The 21853-nt window shown below is 36.4% G+C and overlaps 1 protein-coding gene across 1 annotated transcript; it reads right to left on the reverse strand.

Annotated features, from left to right (window-relative positions):
- Positions 1-746: 746 nt before the first annotated feature.
- LOC103046414 (glutamyl aminopeptidase) lies at positions 747-20058 on the reverse strand. Its single transcript, XM_007238003.4, has 20 exons — positions 18906-20058; positions 15432-15573; positions 14294-14425; positions 14067-14187; positions 13764-13918; positions 12000-12113; positions 10533-10667; positions 10323-10388; positions 10127-10192; positions 9874-10034; positions 7835-7917; positions 7499-7635; positions 7326-7381; positions 5918-6068; positions 4765-4838; positions 4483-4587; positions 3750-3923; positions 3313-3453; positions 1682-1763; positions 747-1370 (listed from the first exon to the last, which is right to left on the reverse strand). Exons 1-20 carry the CDS (start codon positions 19538-19540, stop codon positions 1221-1223), a joined length of 2880 nt encoding a protein of 959 aa, XP_007238065.3. The 5' UTR covers positions 19541-20058; the 3' UTR covers positions 747-1220.
- Between the last annotated feature and the right edge of the window lie 1795 nt (positions 20059-21853).

Consider the following 21853-nt stretch of genomic DNA (forward strand, 5'->3'; position numbering starts at 1 on the left):
TTTCCCATTGTAGCTTTTGTAGCTGAGTCTAATCACTGGGTCAAATGAGCCCTATTTAAATGGGCTCATGAGAAGTCAACAGCTGTAGTCAATCAGAATCACTTACAAGAAGTGAAGAGGCCATGACATGAAGCTAATTTGATTGACGCAACTCGCTACATCACCAAAATTGACAAATTTTGTTGCTGTATGTATATTTTTGACCCAGCAGATTTGGTGACATTTCCAGCAGACCCATAATAAATTTATGAAAGAACCAAATTTTATGACTGTTTTTTGTGACAAACATGTATGTGTTCCGATCACTCTATCACAGAAAAATAAGAGTTGTAGAACTTATTGAAAACTCAAGACAGCCATAACATTATGTTTTTTTACAAGTGTATGTAAACTTTTGACCACAACTGTATATATATATATATATATATATGTATGCATTCACTGTATTTTTTTTACTACTTCTGTATTTGATCTGCACACTGTAGCTATACTGTGTGTTTCCAGTAGTGCTTGTTATTTCAATGCTGTAATTGTACAATCTTATGGTTTAGCGCTATATAGTTTCCTACTTTTGCAAATATTTTGGCCTAAATGTTTTAGTCTAAACATTTACTCCTAAATATTTAGGCTTTTTTGCCACTAATGGATCAAATTGACCAGCACAGTGTGTGCCGAATATAATTACATATTATAATGAAATTAATAAGGACCAGCTATGGTTATGGGGACAGAAATGCTCCAAAAAATTATTGATACAATGTTTTCTTTATTTTCTTAAACAGTGAACATTGAGTCAATTTGATTCAGGTTTCGTTTGTACAAGATTAGTAGGTTATTACATTAAATTAACAATAATAGCATGACAATGACACTTTTAATTATAATTTAATAATTTGACACCAAACATTTGAGTTTAGTCCATCTTTAACAAACACTTTCCAGCATCTTAAATATAATGTTATAACAAAACACAATGTACAGTTTATTTTTCACAATCATAAGATCATCAGTAAATATGATTCATATGTCATCTCAAAAACTACACAGCGGAATGCTTGTAGCGCTTGTTGAGTGCTTGTTTTTTTCGGGCCCTGATGAATTAACTACAGGTTGTTGATTTCAGTCTCTTCACATTGAAGTAAAAGCTGGGAAGGAAACAAATGAGGTGATGTGGAGAGATGAAGTGAGTGTGTTGAAGTGTGTGGAGTTTGTTGATGTGTTTAGGAGGACACGTTGCTCCCAAGCCAGTCCTGGATCTCTTGTTTGTTGCGTTTCACCCACTCAATGTTATTCTTCACTGTCTCCAAAGCCTGCTTTCTGGGCGTCTCTCCTGCTCCAGCGTTTGGGTTCAGGGCGAAGAAATGTTCCATCTGAAAGGAGGCAGAGTGAGTGTACTAAGGACAACCATAAAGGTCATAATCCTTCAGATTAAAGGCAAACTACATAAGGATAATGAAATTGAAGTGAAGTCACATTTTAAACCATAGCCTTCCCCTTGCTACAGGAAGTTCTGAGCCTTTATAACATTTTCAACTCTCTGCATATTTAAGTCAGAGTTGTATACTTCAGACTCCATTAAACAGCTGCTTCTCACATAAGCACATAGCTGTGATTGTGTTCTTTTACTCTAATCTGAAGCACCACAGCTGTACACTCAGTTTCCCAGGCCTGTGTAAATTACCTTCCACAGCTGCAGCTCCGAGTTGTATGAAGTACTGATTCTGGTAAGAATGCGGCCCAGGTTTCTGTCTGTGATAGTGAACCTGTGAAAGATAATGTCATAAAGATAAAAAGCCCATATAAAACAACACAGTGAACAACTCATTTATTGTCCCGCTTATCTGGTCTTTGTTAGATGTGTTAACATGACGCAGGATAGACTTACTAAATTATCACCTGTGGGTATCACTCATGGGTGGGGGTAAATAACTGTATTAATTTATGACTGTGGTGAGTTTTAACTTCTCTGAGTATTTTCATATATAACACTTTTACTAGTACTGTTTTCCCCACTGCATGGATGAAGAGGAAGACAAAGGCAAGCTAATATTTACAATAAGAAACATGCATTTCAATGTGAAGGAGGTCTGCTGGCCTGACCAGGATTGTAGGCAGGATGCAGAGTAAAAAAAAAAATAGAAACATTGCTTTTGTTATCTTTTCATATCTGTGCATTGTTTATGCTTGTAGTGTTTCCCATTGCACTTATATAGGTAAAAAATGCTTATTTATTGCTACAAACTACATTAAAAAAAGTCATATGTGTTCTGCATATACATGTCGTACTGTAAAGCCTTCACCAAATTGCTTATTTTTTGTTAATTTTTATTTTTAATTGTGGGTAGTTTTGAAAGTTTTTAACTATTTCATTCTTTCAAATTCGTTAGAATTTTAAGAAATTGTGCCGCATTTCTGAAAAAATTTAAAGCATTGATTGTTGGGTCTATTCTATACTTTTGTGGTTTGTAGCTGTACTTGTGGGCTGTTTATGTGTATTAAGTTCATATAACTCAGTCAAGACAGAATATTTAGTTACTGTAATTCTTATTTATGTGGGGCGTGCAGGGTGGGCAGAAGGGTTACCCACTAAATTCACTGCACCCCACGGGCAAATGTAATATTGAAGACATTAAGCTATACAAGAACACATGTGGAATTATTTTGTAAACAAAAAGTGTTATACAGAATATGTTTTATTTCTCAGTGACTTGAGGTAAAGTCACCTGGAATAGTTTCCTCAGTGTCCTGAAGGAATTCCTGGTGATGCTGAACAAAAATCAGGGGGTTGTGAAGGCCAAACACGTTTTTGTTTGCTTCAAAATTCTATATATGTTCCTTAATTGTCTTGTCACATCTTTATTATTACTATACAATGTAAATAAATATTTTGAATAAATAAAAACATTGAATGAGAAAATGTGTCGACTGGTGTTGACTGGTACTGTTACTGCTTTAACTTGTTGTCTAAATGGCTAGAAACCACGACAGTTACAAAACTGGTTCCTTGTATGCATTTGATTCTGCAAAGTAATTGCATTGACTCTAGACTGCTCTATTATTCTAATCCCAACCACTTTACAGACATATACATAGAAATGCTGTTTAAAGTCATTTATAGGATTTGAATTAAATTCTTCTGAGCAAAAATAAACCAGCAACAAAGGAACCTCTTTTCCGACAGAGCCCAGAATTGGCCCTGGGCACAGACTTCTGCATTATGTCATTATTTCAATAAGAAAACATAACTTACACTTAAAAGCAGGTTTAAAAAAGCTATTTTCTAAAATGAATAAAAAAATAGGAGGTGTTTACCTGTTAACTAGGTAGTCCCAGTTAAGTGTGACCCAATCCCAAGCCATGCTTTCACCATACTTGTTCAGGGATACATATCGAATCAGGGTGAAAACATCTTGACTCCTAATAATGGACTCATCCTTTGTTGCCTCCAGCAACCTGTTGGGAAAAACACATTATCTCTACTGATTATTTCTCAAGGCTAAAGCTACCCTCCAGTTGTAGCACTTTGTCAGGAAGCTACAGATTAGCCACTGTTACTCAGACACTAATCTTATCAGCATAAATTCCAGTCATAAAGACTAATCCTCTCCAAAAACATTACAAACCATATGCTAGAACTAGTGTCCTACTATGTTGTCCTTATTTAACCTAATTAGGTATAAAAACTTTCTTTTAACTTTAGAATTTGTCTTTATATTACACTACAAGTGTGTGATAACTGTCATTTTTACCTGCTGAGCTGTGAAACGTCTTCTATAGAAGCGAGGCCATACAGCAGCTTGTCTTTTTCCTGTGCGAGCGAGGCGGTGAGGTATCTCTGGAACATAATCTCCCAGCTTTCGACCGTTCCTGAATTCTTCATACCGTATCGATACACCAGCAGCCTCAGGTTCACTGCCACACTGCTGCACTCGCAAAAGACACAAAATCTCACTCAATGCACTCACTCTATATTTATTGAAATTTATGGACCACAGCAATTTTACTCCAGTATTTTTACCCCAGTTTTGTTCTGTGCTATCAGTGCTTAGACAGCTGCACCACTCAGGTGCCCTATTTTTCCATTATTAATCTAAATATAGACTCCGATATTAACTTTTAACTATTATTAATTATTATTAATAGTTAAACCACAAAAATAAAGGTAATATGTAAGAGAATGAGGCACTGTAGTGTATATATAAGACATTAATTTAATCATTCTACAGTAACTATCATTATTATTATGTTTTTTAAATATTACTGCAAAATTATATAATTAGTTAACATTCTAATCCTTATACACAGATGTAAAGTGTAATAAAGGTTAAAATGTACATTTGACATTTTTTCCAACATGAAAGAATAAGAACTATTGATTATTTTATAAGAATGTTTTTCCACTTTGTAAACATAAAGATGTGAGTTACACAGTAAGAGGATAAAATTGTGCTTTTAATAAGTGTTGCTGAGTGTTTTGTGTACCTGACTGTTCCATCAATCCAGTCTTTAAAAATGGCAGAGGCCTCTGTAAGAATCTCTTCATCACCCATCTGGCAGGCGATACCCAGAACCGTCTCCCTCAGCAGACTAGCCAGAAAACAATCATATATGGTAAACACAGACCCACACACCCACAAGGTGTTCAGTGTTTATACATGTCTGACAGGTCTGTTGAGTTTAGTTTAACAAGACTAATGAAAATCAAAAGCGTGAAATGTGATTTTGGCCAAATCCACAGACAAAAAAAACAAAAAAAACACTTACCGATCTGTTTGGCTGCCTACATCATCCCAGCCCAGCTCTCTGGAGATCTTGTGTACATGTTCTCGGAAAAGTTTCTGCACATGGAAAAGTGATATTTAAAGCAATGTACAGTGCTATGAAAATGTAGAAGTTCCACTTTTATCTTGCCAGTCTATAAAATATTGAAAAAAAAAATTGTGTGAGATGGGCCTTAATTTTTTTTTGGTCAGCAGTGTTTTTTGCCATTTAAATGATAATTAGCTCATAAACATTGACCTTAAATTAAAATTAAAAGAGGCCTGCAGTTCTTTAGATGTTGATCTGGATTTTTTTGTGACAAAAAAACTGCAGAGCACTGCAGTTTAAAGCTGACAAGATCAACTCTGAAGATTAACTCTGAAGATCGACTCTGAAGATCGACTCTGAAGATCGACTCTGAAGATCGACTCTGAAGATCGACTCTACAGTACTCTACAGTGGGTCAACATCACTTTCATTAGCTTAAAACACCAAGAGCGGTGTTTCAAGCTAATGAAAGTGATGTTGACCCACTGTAGAGTACTGTAGAGTTGATCTGGTCAACTTTAAACTGCAGTGCTGTGAAAAAGTTTTGCAGTGCTGTGAAAAAGATAAACATGTTGCACCCAGGAACAGATTTAAGATCTGGTCCTGTTAACACTGACATTCTTACTAGCCCATTTGATGATGTTTTTAAGCACATAAGCCAACCTGTATTGCACCCAAGCAAAACTTTCCAGCCTGCTACCATTATTTAATAACTACAGGGGTTATTATTTAATATATTGCAAAATAGTGCAATAGTGCTGTCATAACAGTGGAAACAAAATGGACCACTGTTTGCCAGCAATCTTCACAATCTACATGTAAACTAATAATTAAAAATCAATGCTGTGTGTTTTTTTTTTGGTACAGTATTGAAAAGCAGAATGCTGTGATATAATACAAGACAATATAATGTTTTCTGCCTTAATAAAAAAAAAAAAACAGAAGAGATATGATCAATGCCATTTTGTGAAGTGGTTACTCAGGGAAACCACTTCAAAAAAGACTCAACTCTGGTTTGTTTTTTAGTAACGGTTTGTAATTGGTTTATATCGGTAAATCTGACATTTTAAACAGAGATTTTACTGTTGCCTCAGACCAACAAACTCACCTGGAATTTGAGATAGAGCTCGGAGTCTGATGCCAGCATGTCCCTCACATAGGCTATAGAAGAAGAGAGGCGGGACCACACAATGTAGCTTGTCTCGTTGGCCAGGTATTTGGTTAAGTTGAATGCATTCCCATAATTCACTTTATCAGCCCTGTAAAATGTATATTAAAACACAATATAAATATAGACTTTAATATTTGGATAATAACTTGAAGTCTGAGACCATAAAAGGGGATTAAAGGAAAATAAAACGTAATGCACTGAATGTAGCTGATTGGGCATTTCATATCCATTAATAAAACTTGTCATATTAACATAGTTTTGTGTTACAGCATTAATAATATTTAGCTACATTCAGACATGTATAAAGTATAAGTGTTCTTTGAAAAAAGTGACATGAGTAGTGTTCATTATGCACCATACTTAAGTGGAAATACTAAAGTATTTAACATAAGTTGGATTGCAAGTTTTAAAATGTAATACTTAAGCACTGAAAGTAAAAGTGCAGTACTGTGTTTTGTAGTTATTACAGAAAGTAGTGAAAGGTTTTTAGAGTGAAAGGCAGAATGGGAGCAGAGTGGTCTTCTTATAAGCTTGATCACTTGTTTCACTCAGTGATTAGAAGCTTCATCAAACCCAGTGACGGTGCAGAGTATCTACCACTCTGGCTTTAGTGATCATGTGATGAATGTGATCATATGTGATAATACATCATACTAAAAATATATCAGAGTAAAAGTTAAATTAAACTCCTTGAAAATATGTAGTGAAGTAAAAGCAGAGGAAGGAGAAAAAGACAACACTCCAGTAAATACAGATACAGAATTTAAGTACTCTAAATACAGTAGTAAAGTAGTTATACTTGTTACTTTACACCTCTGGTTACTTTTGACAACTCTGTGTTAATTTAACCCTTTCAGACCTAAATTATGTTCCAGTGATGAAAAGAATGCTGAGAAGAATGCTGAGTTTGTCTGTAATGCACTCCAAAAACATATATTATTTGTACATTAGGTTAATTTCAGTGTAATCATTTGTCTAACACTGTTATTTTTATTTTATATAATTTTTATATAACTTATTTATTTTACAAATCAGCTCTAGACAGTAAAAATAACTTAACTTTTTTTATTTTGTCCAATGCAGTAGGCAGGGCTAAGCTGCTGTTTAATTGGCTGATAAATGTCAATTCTGTTGGACAGCAGGCCTTAATCTGTGTTAAATGCAAGAATACACAAGAAAGAAGAAAACATGTCTATTGAAAAGGATGTAGGGTCTGAAAGGGTTAATATCTAAAATTAATCTATAATTAACTAATAATAATCATATCTAAAACTAATGCATACATTTGGATCAAACACATTTAGCACAATCCTATAGTGTTTCGGTACATTCTGAATGACTATACCTTGCTAAAGCGAACACATCATCAATATAACCACTTCGGTCTGCTGCAGTGAACACCTGAAGCAAAAAAAAGTTATAAAAACAAACAAAAAAAAGTTAACTTGAAAACTTTGGGAGTACATTCATTTACAGTTATAACTTTCCAATTAATGTTTATAAATTATAAGAAAGTACCAGGTGGTTTTCCAGCAGCTGCTGACTGATAGAACTCCACATGTCGTCATTGTGATTGACACGGTAAAAGCCCATGTGGTCTTTGTTTACTTTAATGAGTCCGTCAGTAGAAGGCGAGTAGCCTGCAATGACTAACTCTGAATGAGAAGCACAGAAGAGACATAAAATTTCTGTTAAATCTCTGTTTAGGCATTTAGGGTTTGTTTCCCAGACAGGAATTAAGGCAAGTTTTAGGCAGTATTGTCTTTACAATGGAAAATCTCAATTCAAATTTTTTTGAATTGAGATTTGAATGAGCTGATTTATCAAATAAATCACCATGGACAGTGTACCTACCAGACTCTGATTCATCAAAATCAATGGTGCTGTTCTTACTGGTATTCAGAGAGTACCATTCAACAGGAATGGTCCATTTGTAGCTATGTAAAAGAAAAAATGTTTTTATTAACTTTAAAGAAAGACAGGGTAAAATCATTGCTTCCTTTGAATATTCATTAAAACACCCTCTTAAAGAGCCCTTATCTGGATCTGATTCTGTATCAATCTTACATTTGAATAATAAAAAAAACATAATTATATATCCCACTTTTATAGTATAATTTCTATACAGTAATAATTAGTAGGCTATGGACTACACAATGTTCATTTTCTGTATTCCTAAAGTTTTTTGTCATTTAATACCTGAGGTTTACCACAGGTTTGACTGACCCAAGATATCAAAACTAAATGCTTCCTTACACTCTTCTGTGCTTCAGCTGTAAAAAATAACTCATTTCCCACAGTATTTGACAGGATATTTACCCACATTTCAATCCTCATAGGATTAAATTGACTTGAGGTTATTTTTATGGCTCCTTTTACTGGAATTAAAAAGCTCCTGAATCTTTATTGATGCAGGATCAGGCAGTCTGGGGAAAAATGAATGACACTGCGCATTTGGATGGCACTAAAATTGTGAAACATATCTGACAATAATTACTTTACTCCAACTGCCTAGGTAAAATTATTCCTACTCAAATAGTTTTTTTTTTCAATCATTATGTGCCATTTCTGGTATTGTTACAATGAGTACATCAGAAACTGCAGTAAAACTTAAGAAGTAGAAGCAAAATAAAGGAAATCTATACTGAAACAAGCTCATTAAGGAAACTAATGACTCTTATTTGGATAATTTGTCACCTGTTAACAACACTGATCCAGATGACCTGACCACAAAATGTTAAAAAGCAAACCCTCCATTGCTGCCTCCAGTGTAGTACTTGGATTTTGACCAAATGCCCTGTTTACAATATGAGTGTGTACATCTGTAAACAGTTCTGAATCTATGAATTCCCTGACGCCCAGTGGCATTTAATGGTTACAGAATTGTTTATACCTCAACTGACCGGCTTCACAAATACTGTCCTAACAGTAAAGAGAGACTGGCTGTAATATACTCTTGGGCAGATTTAGGCTGTAATGATGATACAACTTTTAAAGATTAGTTCTAAAGTTAACCAAAAACAGTACCCAAACAAATAAACAAACAAGCGCATGTCCTAAAGCAAAGTAGAAAGTAGATCCAAAAAAAACAAGTAAACTTGGGTGGGTGTCTGTTTACGGTCATAGCTAATCTAAACTAATGTATGACACTTTAACATATAACAGTAATTTTAGATACATTAGAATACAGACTACCATTACAACACAAAATAATAGTACGATTTTAAATATAAAGTAAAATAAAAATAAAAGCCTGTTTACTGCAGAACAGCCTTCAATACTGAGTACTTAAATCTCTTTGAGAGACAGAGCAAGTGAAAGAGAGAAAGAGAGAGTAAGAAAAGGAGTGAGAGAGAGAGAATGAGAAAGAGAGACAGAGCAAGTGAGAGAGAGAGAATGAGAGAGAGACAGAGCAAGTGAGAGTGAGAGAGAGAGAGAAAGAGAGAAAGGCAGGGAGAGAGAGGAAGTGAATGAGTGAGTGAGAGAGAGAGGCAGGGAGAGAGAGGAAGTGAATGAGTGAGTGAGAGAGAGAGGCAGGGAGAGAGAGGAAGTGAATGAGTGAGTGACAGTTTGGAGGAAAATGAAGAATGTATGGCTTGATAGTAGCTGTATTAGCCTCTGTGCTATCGTGAGCGACCACGAACACACTCACACAGACAAATTTGGGACGACATGGTAAAATACGAGATCAAACTTTATGCATATTTTAGATCATGGAATTGTACACCTGTACTAGGACGTAAACATGCGTACCCATTACGCAAAATGCAAACATATTGGCAGGTCTGCACTTCAAGAATGATTTACATGCTGTTATCGCATAACTTTTGGCATGTCAGTGTAAACTGTACAGACCTATTGCATATTAAACTGCATAAGCAGTGTAGACTTACCCCAGAGGAGTGCTAGGCTGACTGGGGTCAGCAATTGGGTCCAGGAGAAATCTCTGCTGGGTGAGTTTAGCTACTGTGTCTGTGCTGGCCAAGTTCAGCACTGGGTAGCCCATCTGTTTGGTCCACGTATCCATAACTATTTCTACAGCTTCTTTACTGACCTAATAAGAATGCAGTGTACATGCCAACATATGAATTACAAGCCTGTACAAAAAAATCCCATACAAGTGAAAACAATAACAGGCAACTATACCTCAGCCTGGGCTTTCCAAAAATCTGATGTTTTGGCATTCTGGAACTGGAAGTCTTTTAGATATTTCTGTGGAAAAATAAAAGTTACTAGATAAGAAAAATAAATATATATATTCATTAAATAAATTCATAGATGCTCATTCAAAGACATATCATAATTCACATCTGCCATCAGTAGCAGGTCTGTCAAAACATACCCGACAGCCATCTCTAAAGGTGTCTTGACCAATCCAACTCTCCAGCATCCTTAAAATAGACGATCCCTAGAAGTAGAGAAACAGCAGTCTGACAAGCTTGAACACATTTTGCATGTAACGTTATTGTACAAATCCATTTTTCACTCAAGATATTTAAAAACAAATACAAATGTAAACAAAATGCACTGTATTTTGTTAGTCTTAGCCTACCTTGCTGTATGAAATGGCATCAAAAACAGAGGTGATCTCAGCTGGGGTGGACACTTCCACGATGATAGGATGAGAGGAGAGGAGTGCATCATCAACCATAACAGGAAATACATCATCAAGAAGCATGATGTCACGCTGTTTAGGAGAAAAAAATTTACAATCTTACGATTGATATGATATACATTACACTCTATTATATAATGTCTATAAAGCTACATTGCATTATAATCACAGTCCAGTCAGAAAATTACCTCCAACTCCTTGTTTTTAAATTCATTGTCCGTTTCATCAACACTTCTGACCATGTAAGGGCACTTTGTAGTTCTATAACATATTACAGACTGTAGTTCTGTGTCTGTTTCTCTGCATACTTTATTATTATTATGATCCTACTTTCACCCTGTTCTTTTAATGCTCAGAACTCCACAGCATGTATTATTTGGGTGGTGGGCCATTCATTCTCAACCCTGCAGACAGCGGTATGGTGGTGGTGCATGAGGTGGTGGTGTGTGTTGTATTGGTAAGAGTGGATCAGACACAGCAGTGCTGCTGGAGTTTTTAAACACATCAGTATCACTGCTGGACTGAGAATAATCCACCAACCAGACTTTACATCTACAAGGTGAAATAGATAGGTAAGAGACACTAATAAAGATGCTAAGTAACTGATCAACTCATATTAGAATAATACACACTAACACACCACCACGATAATGACAATAATAATTATCTACTACCTACTAGTTAAATTGTATCTGCTCTGTGGTGGTCCTTATAGGTTCTGACCACTGAATAACAAAGTAATACGGGACTACAGTCTGTAATAATAGAACTATAAAAAAATGTCCTATATTTGGACATTCAATTAAAAAAAAGACAATGAGTGAAAAAATAAGAGGGTGATCATATTATTCTGGACTTTGTGTAGTAATTATAAAGTGTATAATAAGATATTAAAAACAATTCAACATGCAAACATGTATATAGTTTATTATGATAAATCAATGCATTTATATTTATTGTATTATCAAACTTGGATTAATGCTTTTATCTTCGCAAATCTAACTTTAATTCAAATTTAAATACAAGCAAATGGTTTATTAAGCAGGTATGCTTCAGGATATCACTGACATTCTGCTTGCCATCAGCAGCTAGAGTCTAAGAGAGTCTGAGAAAGCATAATTGGCCTTGCATAATTGGTCAGCACAAGGCGTCTGTGAGCTGATGTATAAGAACTGAGTATCTGTGCTTTCCTCCAAAAGCGCTGTGATGCTACTCGGTAATGCTACACCCAAAGCAGTTTGAAAAGAGCCGGTGTCTTCACCCTCCTAGTGTTGGGGCATTGCTAGTGGTGGGGCAAGTACAGCTGAGCAGCTGAGTTGGTGGGATAGTTAGCAAAGCTAAATTGAGGGAGAAAAGTGAGATAAAAAAAAAAAGAACAAAAAAAAAAAAAGCATGTATGCTCACCATTCCCCAATCAGGCTCAGCCTTTTCCACTCCCACATATTCAAAGAAGCTGGCAAATCCCTCATTCAGCCACAGGTCATCCCACCAGTCCATGGTGACAATATTCCCAAACCACTGCAGATGAAACACATCATGTATTAAAAAACTTGCAATCACATTCTTTTAAATACTGTATATTTCCTAATCTCTAAGTAGACCAGGGATTTTTTTTTTTGTGAATGTGAAATGTGAAAGGTTTTTGTGAATGTAGCTACTTGCCACTTTAATTCGTTTCAGTGTTGCTTCTAAGTATGTTGTCATAAAACAAGTGTACTATAAGTGTTCGATCTCGGAAAATTTTATGTTTTATGGCCATCATCTAAGTCATTAAACCTTGGACCTGTCCATAAAAAAAATTGTAATGTACCTAATCAGATTCTTATCTGTGTGCCATGTGATGCAAAGATCATAAACACACATTCTGCTCATCTCATGAGACACATTGGGCTCATCATCGTAAAAAGTTGAAAGCGTAACTGGGGATTAGTTATCATTATATGAGATGCATCTTCCCGACTAGATAAATAAAGGGTATATGATTGGCTTTTATATAAAAGAACATGCAGTTGTTGCATGTTATGCAACACGTCTTCTTTTAGAGAACACTCATAACACAGGTGACACCATGCAGCATCCCCCATGCAGGCCAAATATTCAGTTTTACAACTTAAGTAACTTAGTAAGTTACTTAACAACCAAATGGCACATGTAACTGCAGTGTCATCTGAAGTGTCAGGGACCTTTTAAGGGGTTCATTCAGTTTGTTAGCAAGAAAATAATTGATTAAGAAGATGAATATCACCTAAAAGAGGAATTTATACCATATTAACTGTCTAAGAATATTCACTTGCAAATTAAACTTTAAACTCTAAAGACTACGATGTTTTCACTGAACATGGTGCCAGTTTAAATTTAGAATAATAATCTAGAACAGTGGGGGTGGGTATTCTAGAGCGGGGGAGCATTCTAGAGCAGTGTAAATGGTGTATAGAGCATGCTAAAACAGTGTGAATAGAGTACAGTTCGTCGTTCTAGCACACTGAATGGGGTACAGAGTATATTAGAACAGTGTGAATGGAGTATAAAGCATGCTAAAAGAGTGTGAATAAGGAATAGAGCAGACCTGAACAGTGTGAATGGGGTATAGAGTATTCTAAACCATTTAAAGCATTTAAAACAGTGTGGATGAGGTGCTGAGCATTCTTGAACACGGTCATTGGGTATAGAGCATTTTAGATTAGCCTGAATAGGAAACATAGCATTCTACAACACTGTAGATCAAGTACTGAGGACTCTAGAACAGTGTGGTCTGTAGTGGGAATGGGGTATAGAGCAGTCATACACACAGTGCTGTCCAACGTCTATGTGTGGACATGTTTTCAAAGTGTTTGAATGTGCAAAATACTGTATGCTGCTGTTTAATACTGTATTGCTAACAATGCTAACCTGGGCCATAAATAGTGGGACATATTTTGGATAGACTTAAAAGTAAAACACCATTAATGAATTGTCAAAGCAGGTTATAAACTCCAAAGTCTCCAAACTCAAAACGAACTGTTTTAAGTATGTTATTTAAAAAATGTGAAATTATTGGAATGTTAGTTGAATGCGGTCTATTTACATGAGACATCATTCCCAGTGCTGACAGCTGACTTCTGAGGTAAATGGAATGCACTAATAACTAGACATTAGGCCTGGGCTTTAATGAAGTATATGATTACTAACCTGATGCACAAGCTCATGGGAGATGACACTGGCCACACGTTGCTTGTTGTAAGAGGAAGACTCCTGCTCATCATACAGCAGGTTGGTCTCTCTGTAGGTGACCAGACCCCAGTTCTCCATGGCTCCTGTCCCAAAGTCTGGGATTGCTATCTGATCTGCAGATGGAAATACCATGTCTTATGTGTCACATACTTCAAAGACAATTCTAACTGGTAAAGTTAATTAACAGACCACAACTAATTTAACCAAAATGCAGTCAGGCAAAGTGAACAGAATAGAGAGAGCATTGTAATAAACACTTACCAAGCTTGGGTATGGAGTATTTCATGTCAAAGTACTGTTCAAAATAGTCAAAAATCACTTTAGAGACATTTGCTGCATAATAAGCAGTGTGGATCTGTGAGGGCTGAGCATAGATCCTCAGCTGCAGGTTGAGAGGGGAGAATAAGCAGAGTCTAAGTTAAAGCTTTCCTTCTAATCTACAGCAGAAACATGCATTTAAACAAACACGCTTGGGGAAAATAACTTACTGGAATTCCACTTTCAGAAATCCGCTCAACAAACTCAAAACGATGCACAGCAAAACACACTAAGTAGGTGCTCATCTTGACTGATTTCATAAAAATGGTTTTGACCTTCCCATCAGGAAGGGTCTCTGTTTTCTGGGTACACAAAGCACAATATCAGACAGATACAAGGCAAAACAAGCACAAACAACCAAATACGAGAACATTACAACCCACTCCCTCCTTAATTCATTTATGAAGTGAACATACACACATATATACTGTTTACACAGAGAATGGTGAGCAGGGAGCAAACCCACCACCTTCAACGTCAAAAATATATTAGTGCTTTAACCACTGGTCTCCCACTGCCAACTACATTTCTGAAGTTTATACAGTAATATAAAAAAGAGCTATTGCATAATTCACTGTCACTGTGCATTCTTTTTAGATATAAAAAAAGTTTGGAAAATGTTTAAAAACTCCTAAGACTCTAGACTATCACAGAGCCACAGTGTCACAAGTGACAAAATGCCTTCAAAAGCACAGAGAAAGGTGGTGATGTGTTAGTGTGTGTTGTTTTGGAATGAGTAGATCAGTAGATCAGATACAGCAGTGCTGCTGGAGTTTTTAATTCACCTCAGCGTCACTGCTGGACTGAAAATAGTCCACTAGTGAAAGGTGACCAACACTAACTGTGTAGCAACAGATGAGCATTTGTGAGTGTGAGTGGACATAGTTGTGTCTAAGCCATCATGTTTTCAAGCACTGAATCCTTATGAAATATTTGACTTTGTATGTGTCTGTAGCGCTGGCAACTCACACCAACACACCACCACCAGCATATTTCACCAACCAAATAATAGCTGCCCTGTGGTGGCCTGTGGGGTCCTAAATATTAAAAAAAAACTGGATGAAAGGGGACTAAAACTATGCAGAGAAACAGAAGGTCTACAGTCAGTAATCATTAAACCACGAAGTGATCCTATATGATCAGTGAAGCCAAAATAGAGGCAATGATCATTAGAGGCATAACATTCTGTCTGGACTGAGTATTTAAACAGCATGTTCAATGTTTTATTCATGTTTACAATGTTTTCAATATTTGAACACACACACACACATTTACAGTACAGTATTAAATGTAGAAAGTCAAATTTACCTCCACTGGCATGTTGGACATTGCTTGGTAGAGCACGTCGTGGGTGATGGAGATGTTGTACGTGGCTTTTTTGTTTGGCTCATCAAAGCAGGGGAAAGATTTACGAGCGTCGGTGGGCTCGTGGTCTGTGGCTGCAATTTTTCTGCAAGAGATCATGGGAGACTCGTAAAAAACGGAACTTGGTTTACATTTCTCTCAGCAGCACACCACATGAAAAAAGGTCCATCACTATGACACTTTTTCATAAAAATTCTAATGGAGACTCAATACATTTTGATTAAAATTGGTGCATATTTTTCCAAAGTGCAACAGATGTGGTATCAGATACTGGTGGATCCTGGCTATTGTTGAATCTTAGGGGTGTCTAAAAGATTAGGCCAGCTTGCTTTAATGTCAATTATGGACATAAAGTCCATGTGCACAGTAGTCACACTGCTTCTTGTGATTATCTATTAGCAGTGACTCACAATACTAAGGTATGTGACCACTGGCACCAGCCAGCAGAGAAAATCCAGTGGCGAGCAACTGCAGTGATAGGCATAAGACTAATGTGCTGACAAAAGTCTGGAAATGATCATATTTTCCAGCACTGAAGCCTTATGGAATATTTGACTTTTCTGTATATGTCTGTCGCACAGGCAAGGCACTGAAAATCCTGGTATTAATAGGTTAAAGAAGCTTTATTGAGATATTGTGGACAGGGGTTATATTTTACCTCTTCTTTGTTTATAGTATTTCTGACTGCTGTGGAGAAACCTCTCACATATTTAAATCAGATTACACTCCTTACCAAACACAAGCTTTATTATCATGAGCGCTACATGCTTTCAGAATTTTGCAACCCTTGACACTACTCATGTACTGGTGGGATATAAAGAATGAACCAAAGCCTAGCCAGTTCAACCGCATGAAATTAAACAAATTGCAAATGACGATGTTTATCTAGGACTGAAACCCAGCACCCTGGAGAGACTGGCTGGAACCTTTCACTGTCTGTGGCATGTGCTGTGGAGCCTATAACTCCTGCCGCCACACAACACGGCTCTTGGGCCGCCTTTCATGTGTGGTCCTTCCTGTGATCTGGGTTATGATCTCTGTTCCTACAACTTAACGGTCCTGTAAGGAATGCAGAGGTTAAACATATGCAGTTGCCGAGACTTTTCCCTGACAGTATCCTTGTCCAAAATTAAGAGATGTTACGTAAGATAGTACAATAAAAAAACAAGCAGAACTATTTTTAGGACAGTATGATTTATGTCAAACTCTGTGGTGCACACTCTGTGATGGAGTGTGAAGAATAGAGCTAAATGTTCATTGAGTCACTAAATCTGAGAGATAAAGTGAAGGCTGCTGCAGTCTGTTTTGCAAGCTCAGAGTTTATTTAATTACGTAAACTTGAGGTAATGTTTCTGAATTTACACCAACCATCTAATGTTCCTTAAAAGTGTGAAACGCTAACTATTCACCTCCAACCACCAACTAAATTACACAGGCAGTCAAACAGGATGGCTCACATTTATACATTTCATTTACATATGATTTTTGGCACAATTTGATTCCTCAAAATAAGTGTTACATAAATTATATATTAACCTTATGTACATAAGTAAGTCTATAAACTAAGCCTTTAAAAAGCTACCTCCACTTGTATCCAGATTTTTTATAAATACTGAGATTTTCATCCACACAGAAAATCTGGTGATTGTGCTTCATAAAAAAAGATATCAACACACCATAAAAAAATCCAAAAAGCTATGCAAGGGGCAGAGTTTAACTCTAGGATTAAATAATGTAACCATCAAAACCTTAAATATCTGTAAAAAATAGTATTCAAATTTATTCATATGTTAAATGTCATAAGTAAAAATCTAAAATCTAGTGCTATCTGCATGTAGACATAGTTTTATGCCTTACATAGTGCCCTATATATAAAGTGGAGATATTATATGCTCTTTAGCAGGCACTTAAGAAACCCCACTGAGAAATGTGCGGAAAAGAAAAATCCAGCAACTATGGATGGTATGTAGATATGAGTGAAGAATGCAGGAGCAGTTCCTTGTCATATAAAAGTATGACAAAGCAGCATGTGCTCTGCACAAGGCTACAGACGGACTGCCAAAATACAGACAACACTCTTAATTGTGTACTTCCTGTATTTGCATTTTTGTGTGCATATCAGCAAATGCTGTAAATGATAAAATGTGGGCAAATCTATCTGACTGCAAATGTTCACAAAAAAATAATGCATTACATTTTGCTCAGCTCAAATGTGTGTAAATTACTCATATACATGAAAAAACACATAGTTGCTATTAAAGTATATAAATAAATGAAAAAATAGCATGAAACTTTTTGAATTAGGGCTGAACAATATAATTGTATCTGAATCTTTAATGCAATGTGCACATGTGCAGTACTCACGTCACATGTTTCACCTTTTTTTTTCTGCTTGCTGCTATTCTCATTATTCTCTTAGTTCATTATATATCTACCAGAGGCAAATTGACTCTTCTTAATTATGTATATTTTGCTCCACTATTGGACACACATTGTGCATTATCTGAATGTCTCACGTTAGATAACTGACTTTTTAATATTGCAGTACCTATAACTAATTAATTCAGTGATTAATATCACAGAACAACAAAGTATCACAATGTTCATTTTTTTCAATATGATGGTGCCCTATGTTTAACCCAGACAATCTGAATTGATCATGCAAAAATAAAGGTTCTTCAGCGGTTCTTGGTTTGGATGCACAACTGTTTGATGAACTTTTAGTTGGTAGATAGAACTAATACATGTTTTTTTATGTATATACACCCACCAGGGAACCAGTAAGTCAAGGGTTCATTTCTTAGCCTTTAACTTTAGAATTTGTTCTTCATGCAATAACTGAATAGTAATCCTAGATTCGTGCATGTAATAAAAGTGTTGGGTTAGTGTTGAGATTAAACAAGGTTCCTTACACACACACAAAAAAACAATTACTTAGAAAACATTTACTAAAACACTCATTAAATAGGCCTGTCACAATAGTTAGGTTATCATCTTATTGTCCAATACATTGGCATGAATTCATTATGATTTTAGCAGATCTTGATGTTGCCCATTGAAAAAAGAGCCCATTATTTATTTAGGATATTATTGTTTATATTCTAAACACAACATCTGAATATCATTACTCTTTTTTGAGTTCTTTGCTTTTTTCTTTTTAAAATCTTTTAAAAATAATAATAATTTAGCATAATTTAATTATTAAGCCATTGTATTATCATAACATAAGTGGCATTAAATGGTTTTAAAATGGCAGTAATATTTACATGTATCGCAATCATTTTCGGGACAATTTATCATCCAAAAAATGATTTATTGTGACAGACCCACTGTAGAGAACAATAAGGGGAAAAGTGGTTCTTTTGTGACATCGCCCAAATAACGCTTCCTAAAAAAATAAACCTAGACAGTACGGACCTGGTCTCTCCTCCCTCCTGGTAGGTTGTCTTGTAGAATCCGACCAGCGAGCCATTGAGCCATCCCTGGAAGTGCAGTGTGAGGGTGTAGTACTCATGAAAATCTGTGGCATTCAGCTGCTCTGTGGCCTCCACCACCAAATACTCCTGCGGGGTGTATTCAAAGCATCCTTTCACTTCAACAACACGGCTGAATCCATCAAACTCATTGATAGTAAGGGTAGGCACAGCTGTGACGAAGGTCTCTCGGATGTGGAGCCAAATGTGTGTGCTGGGCTTGGTCAGGTTGAACTGAATGGACACTCTGCCAGTGTAGGTGTCCTCGACCATGTCAGGCTCCATGTGCAGGTCATAGTGGAATGGGATGATGTGGTCAGGCAGGCGAAAGTTGGTCCAGTCACCGTTGGTGCTGGTGGAGGGTTTGCAGGGACCCCTATCAGGAGATGTCGTGGGTGTTGGAGTGGTTGTTGATGTGGTTGCTGTCGTCGGGGTCTCCTCGTCTGAGTTGTTCAGGCTCAGGCCCACCCCAAGCCCCACAGCAACACCAGTTACTATGATGACCACACAGATGATAACAGCATGCTTGCCCCGGATACAGTAGCGCTTCTCTTTCTTCTCTAGGTCAAAACTTTCCATGATGAACAGTCAGAAGCTCTCACACACACATACAAACTACCTCCCTTATCTGACTCTTCCAAATACAGCTATACACTCTATAGGAGCACACACTATACCAATAATACCCCTACTATACTTCTTTATTCCTCCCAAGAGAAAACAGCAGCTGCAAATAGATGTTTCAGAGCTGTCCACACTCAAACTCACACTCATTCACCAAAGTCCACCTTCTGTAATTGCATATCACTGCAAAATGGCTCAAAAGTAGTATTATTAACAACTAAAAATACATTTCAGTATTTGCAAACCCAGTTTAGAGGAGTCCGAAACGTCCAATCACAGGAAATCCACTGGTTGATGTTAAGACTAATCTGAGGATTAGTCTTCAGTGACATTCGCTCTCAGGAGCCCCCGAATTCATACCCTCGTCCAGTTAATCATCAATCATCTATGCAGGTTAATCAGCAATCCACTAGAGAGATCCCAAGCCCGACTTAGGAGGAGAAGGAGGGAGGGGAAGAAAAGAGGATAAGAAAAAAGAAAGGATAAGAGATAAGAGCAGGGAAGGACAGAGGAGAGAGGAAAGTGAATAAGAGGAGGGGGCTTAAGAATGGAGGGGAGTGGCAAAAGTTGCTGCGCTCTCTTGAGCTTTGCACTGCCTTGGTGTGACCACCAACCGGGATTACCACAGTCCTACAGGTAGACTTCTGAATTGCAAGCGACAAGTTTGCTTTCAAAAGGTGCTTTCAGTGTCTAGACAAATGACGAACAGCAAAATTACAAATTGCAAACGCACCTTTTTGTGATGCGAAAGCGCAAGTAAAGACGCACGTCTGTGCAAACCTCCAAATTATAACAAAGGAATCAAGGGAGAAAGGAGTTACTGTTATCTCCTCTTGTAAACAATAATCTCTGGCAGACTCCATCATTATCTCTCCTTAGTAATTCCAGTAAATTGCAGCTTGTATAACATATATGGCATCAGTTCAGATTTTACTAAACTCTCTATGTTTGAACCTGGCAGCGCAGGAAAAAAGAAATACAATAGTCTTCTAGCTTTCAGTTCTTATAACAAACATGAGTAAAAAATAATTATAAATAAGTAATATCAATCCCATTCCCCCTTTGTTTTGTCTAATTTATAGTGCTGAGAGGCTGATTCTGGAATAAGGATCAGAACACTGATTTACAAATGAATATTCACCCCAGTAAATATTACATCCGTAACAGATTATATACCAGCAATAAAACAAAACTCTCAGAATAAACTGCCTTTAACTGCTTTATTCTTTTTAATACCTGAAAAAAAAATCTACTAATTTGATGCAGATGGTGTGTGACTACTTTTGCAGAAGCCCACATACCCTCCACATTCTCTTCCTGATTGCCATAATTCAGATTAATCCCTGAAATTAGTTGTGTTTCTTCACTGAAAAGGAATGTTGTCCACATTAGACTTATTCCTGCATTTAAAGAGCTGTTAATAGTGTGTTCAATCAATACAGTGCAGGTAAAATAGTGCGTATAAAGATGCTTAACTAAAAACTGAGGACCAATATGCATTATGTTTTTGTGCACAAACTCATAAAATGATCAGGATGTGTCCTTAGATATTAAGGAAAATGCTTAATGTAAGTAATAGCCCCTCTAAGCACTGAATCTTGACTACTGCCCATTCTCCAGTTCCATTTCTACAACCTGGGTTGCCAGGTATGGAACACAATAGCAGGCACTTTTTAGCATCTGTCTAAAAACTTAATGACCAGAGATGGATTAAAATGCAAATGAATATTGGCAAACAGTTTGATAGATAGAGACAGCCCAGAAAGACTACAGAACTGATGCCAAGCTGGTTATTTTTCTATTAAACAGGTTAGCACTAAGCTTATGCTAAGGTACGGGAGGCATTTTAAGTCATACTTAGTGACTCATATTCATATATGCAGCTGGGTTTCAAAACAAAGAGTATTTGAGACAAGTAAAGTGCTGGCTAGTGCAGGCCAGTTTAAAATTATATGAACTGATTACAGAGCAACAGTAAATTAACTTAATTAAGTCCAAATATCTCATAAATCACAGTATTTAGTTATGCATACCAGTTCATTAATAAATTTCAAGCTCAGCTGAAATGTATTGCAATTCTGAGTTAGCAAATGCTGTATAATCAGTTATGCTATCATTTTAACTAGCCTGACATCAAACTTTTTACAGTGTAACCAGAAGCACATGCATACAAATGTGCCCACAAATCACATCTTGTGTTTTATATCAGTTTGTTAATGAACACTCACATTACAATGTAATATTATTTATGATTACGCTTTTCCATAA

Source organism: Astyanax mexicanus, chromosome 7, assembly GCF_023375975.1.
Source record: "Astyanax mexicanus isolate ESR-SI-001 chromosome 7, AstMex3_surface, whole genome shotgun sequence".
Taxonomy (NCBI): Eukaryota; Metazoa; Chordata; class Actinopteri; order Characiformes; family Acestrorhamphidae; genus Astyanax; species Astyanax mexicanus.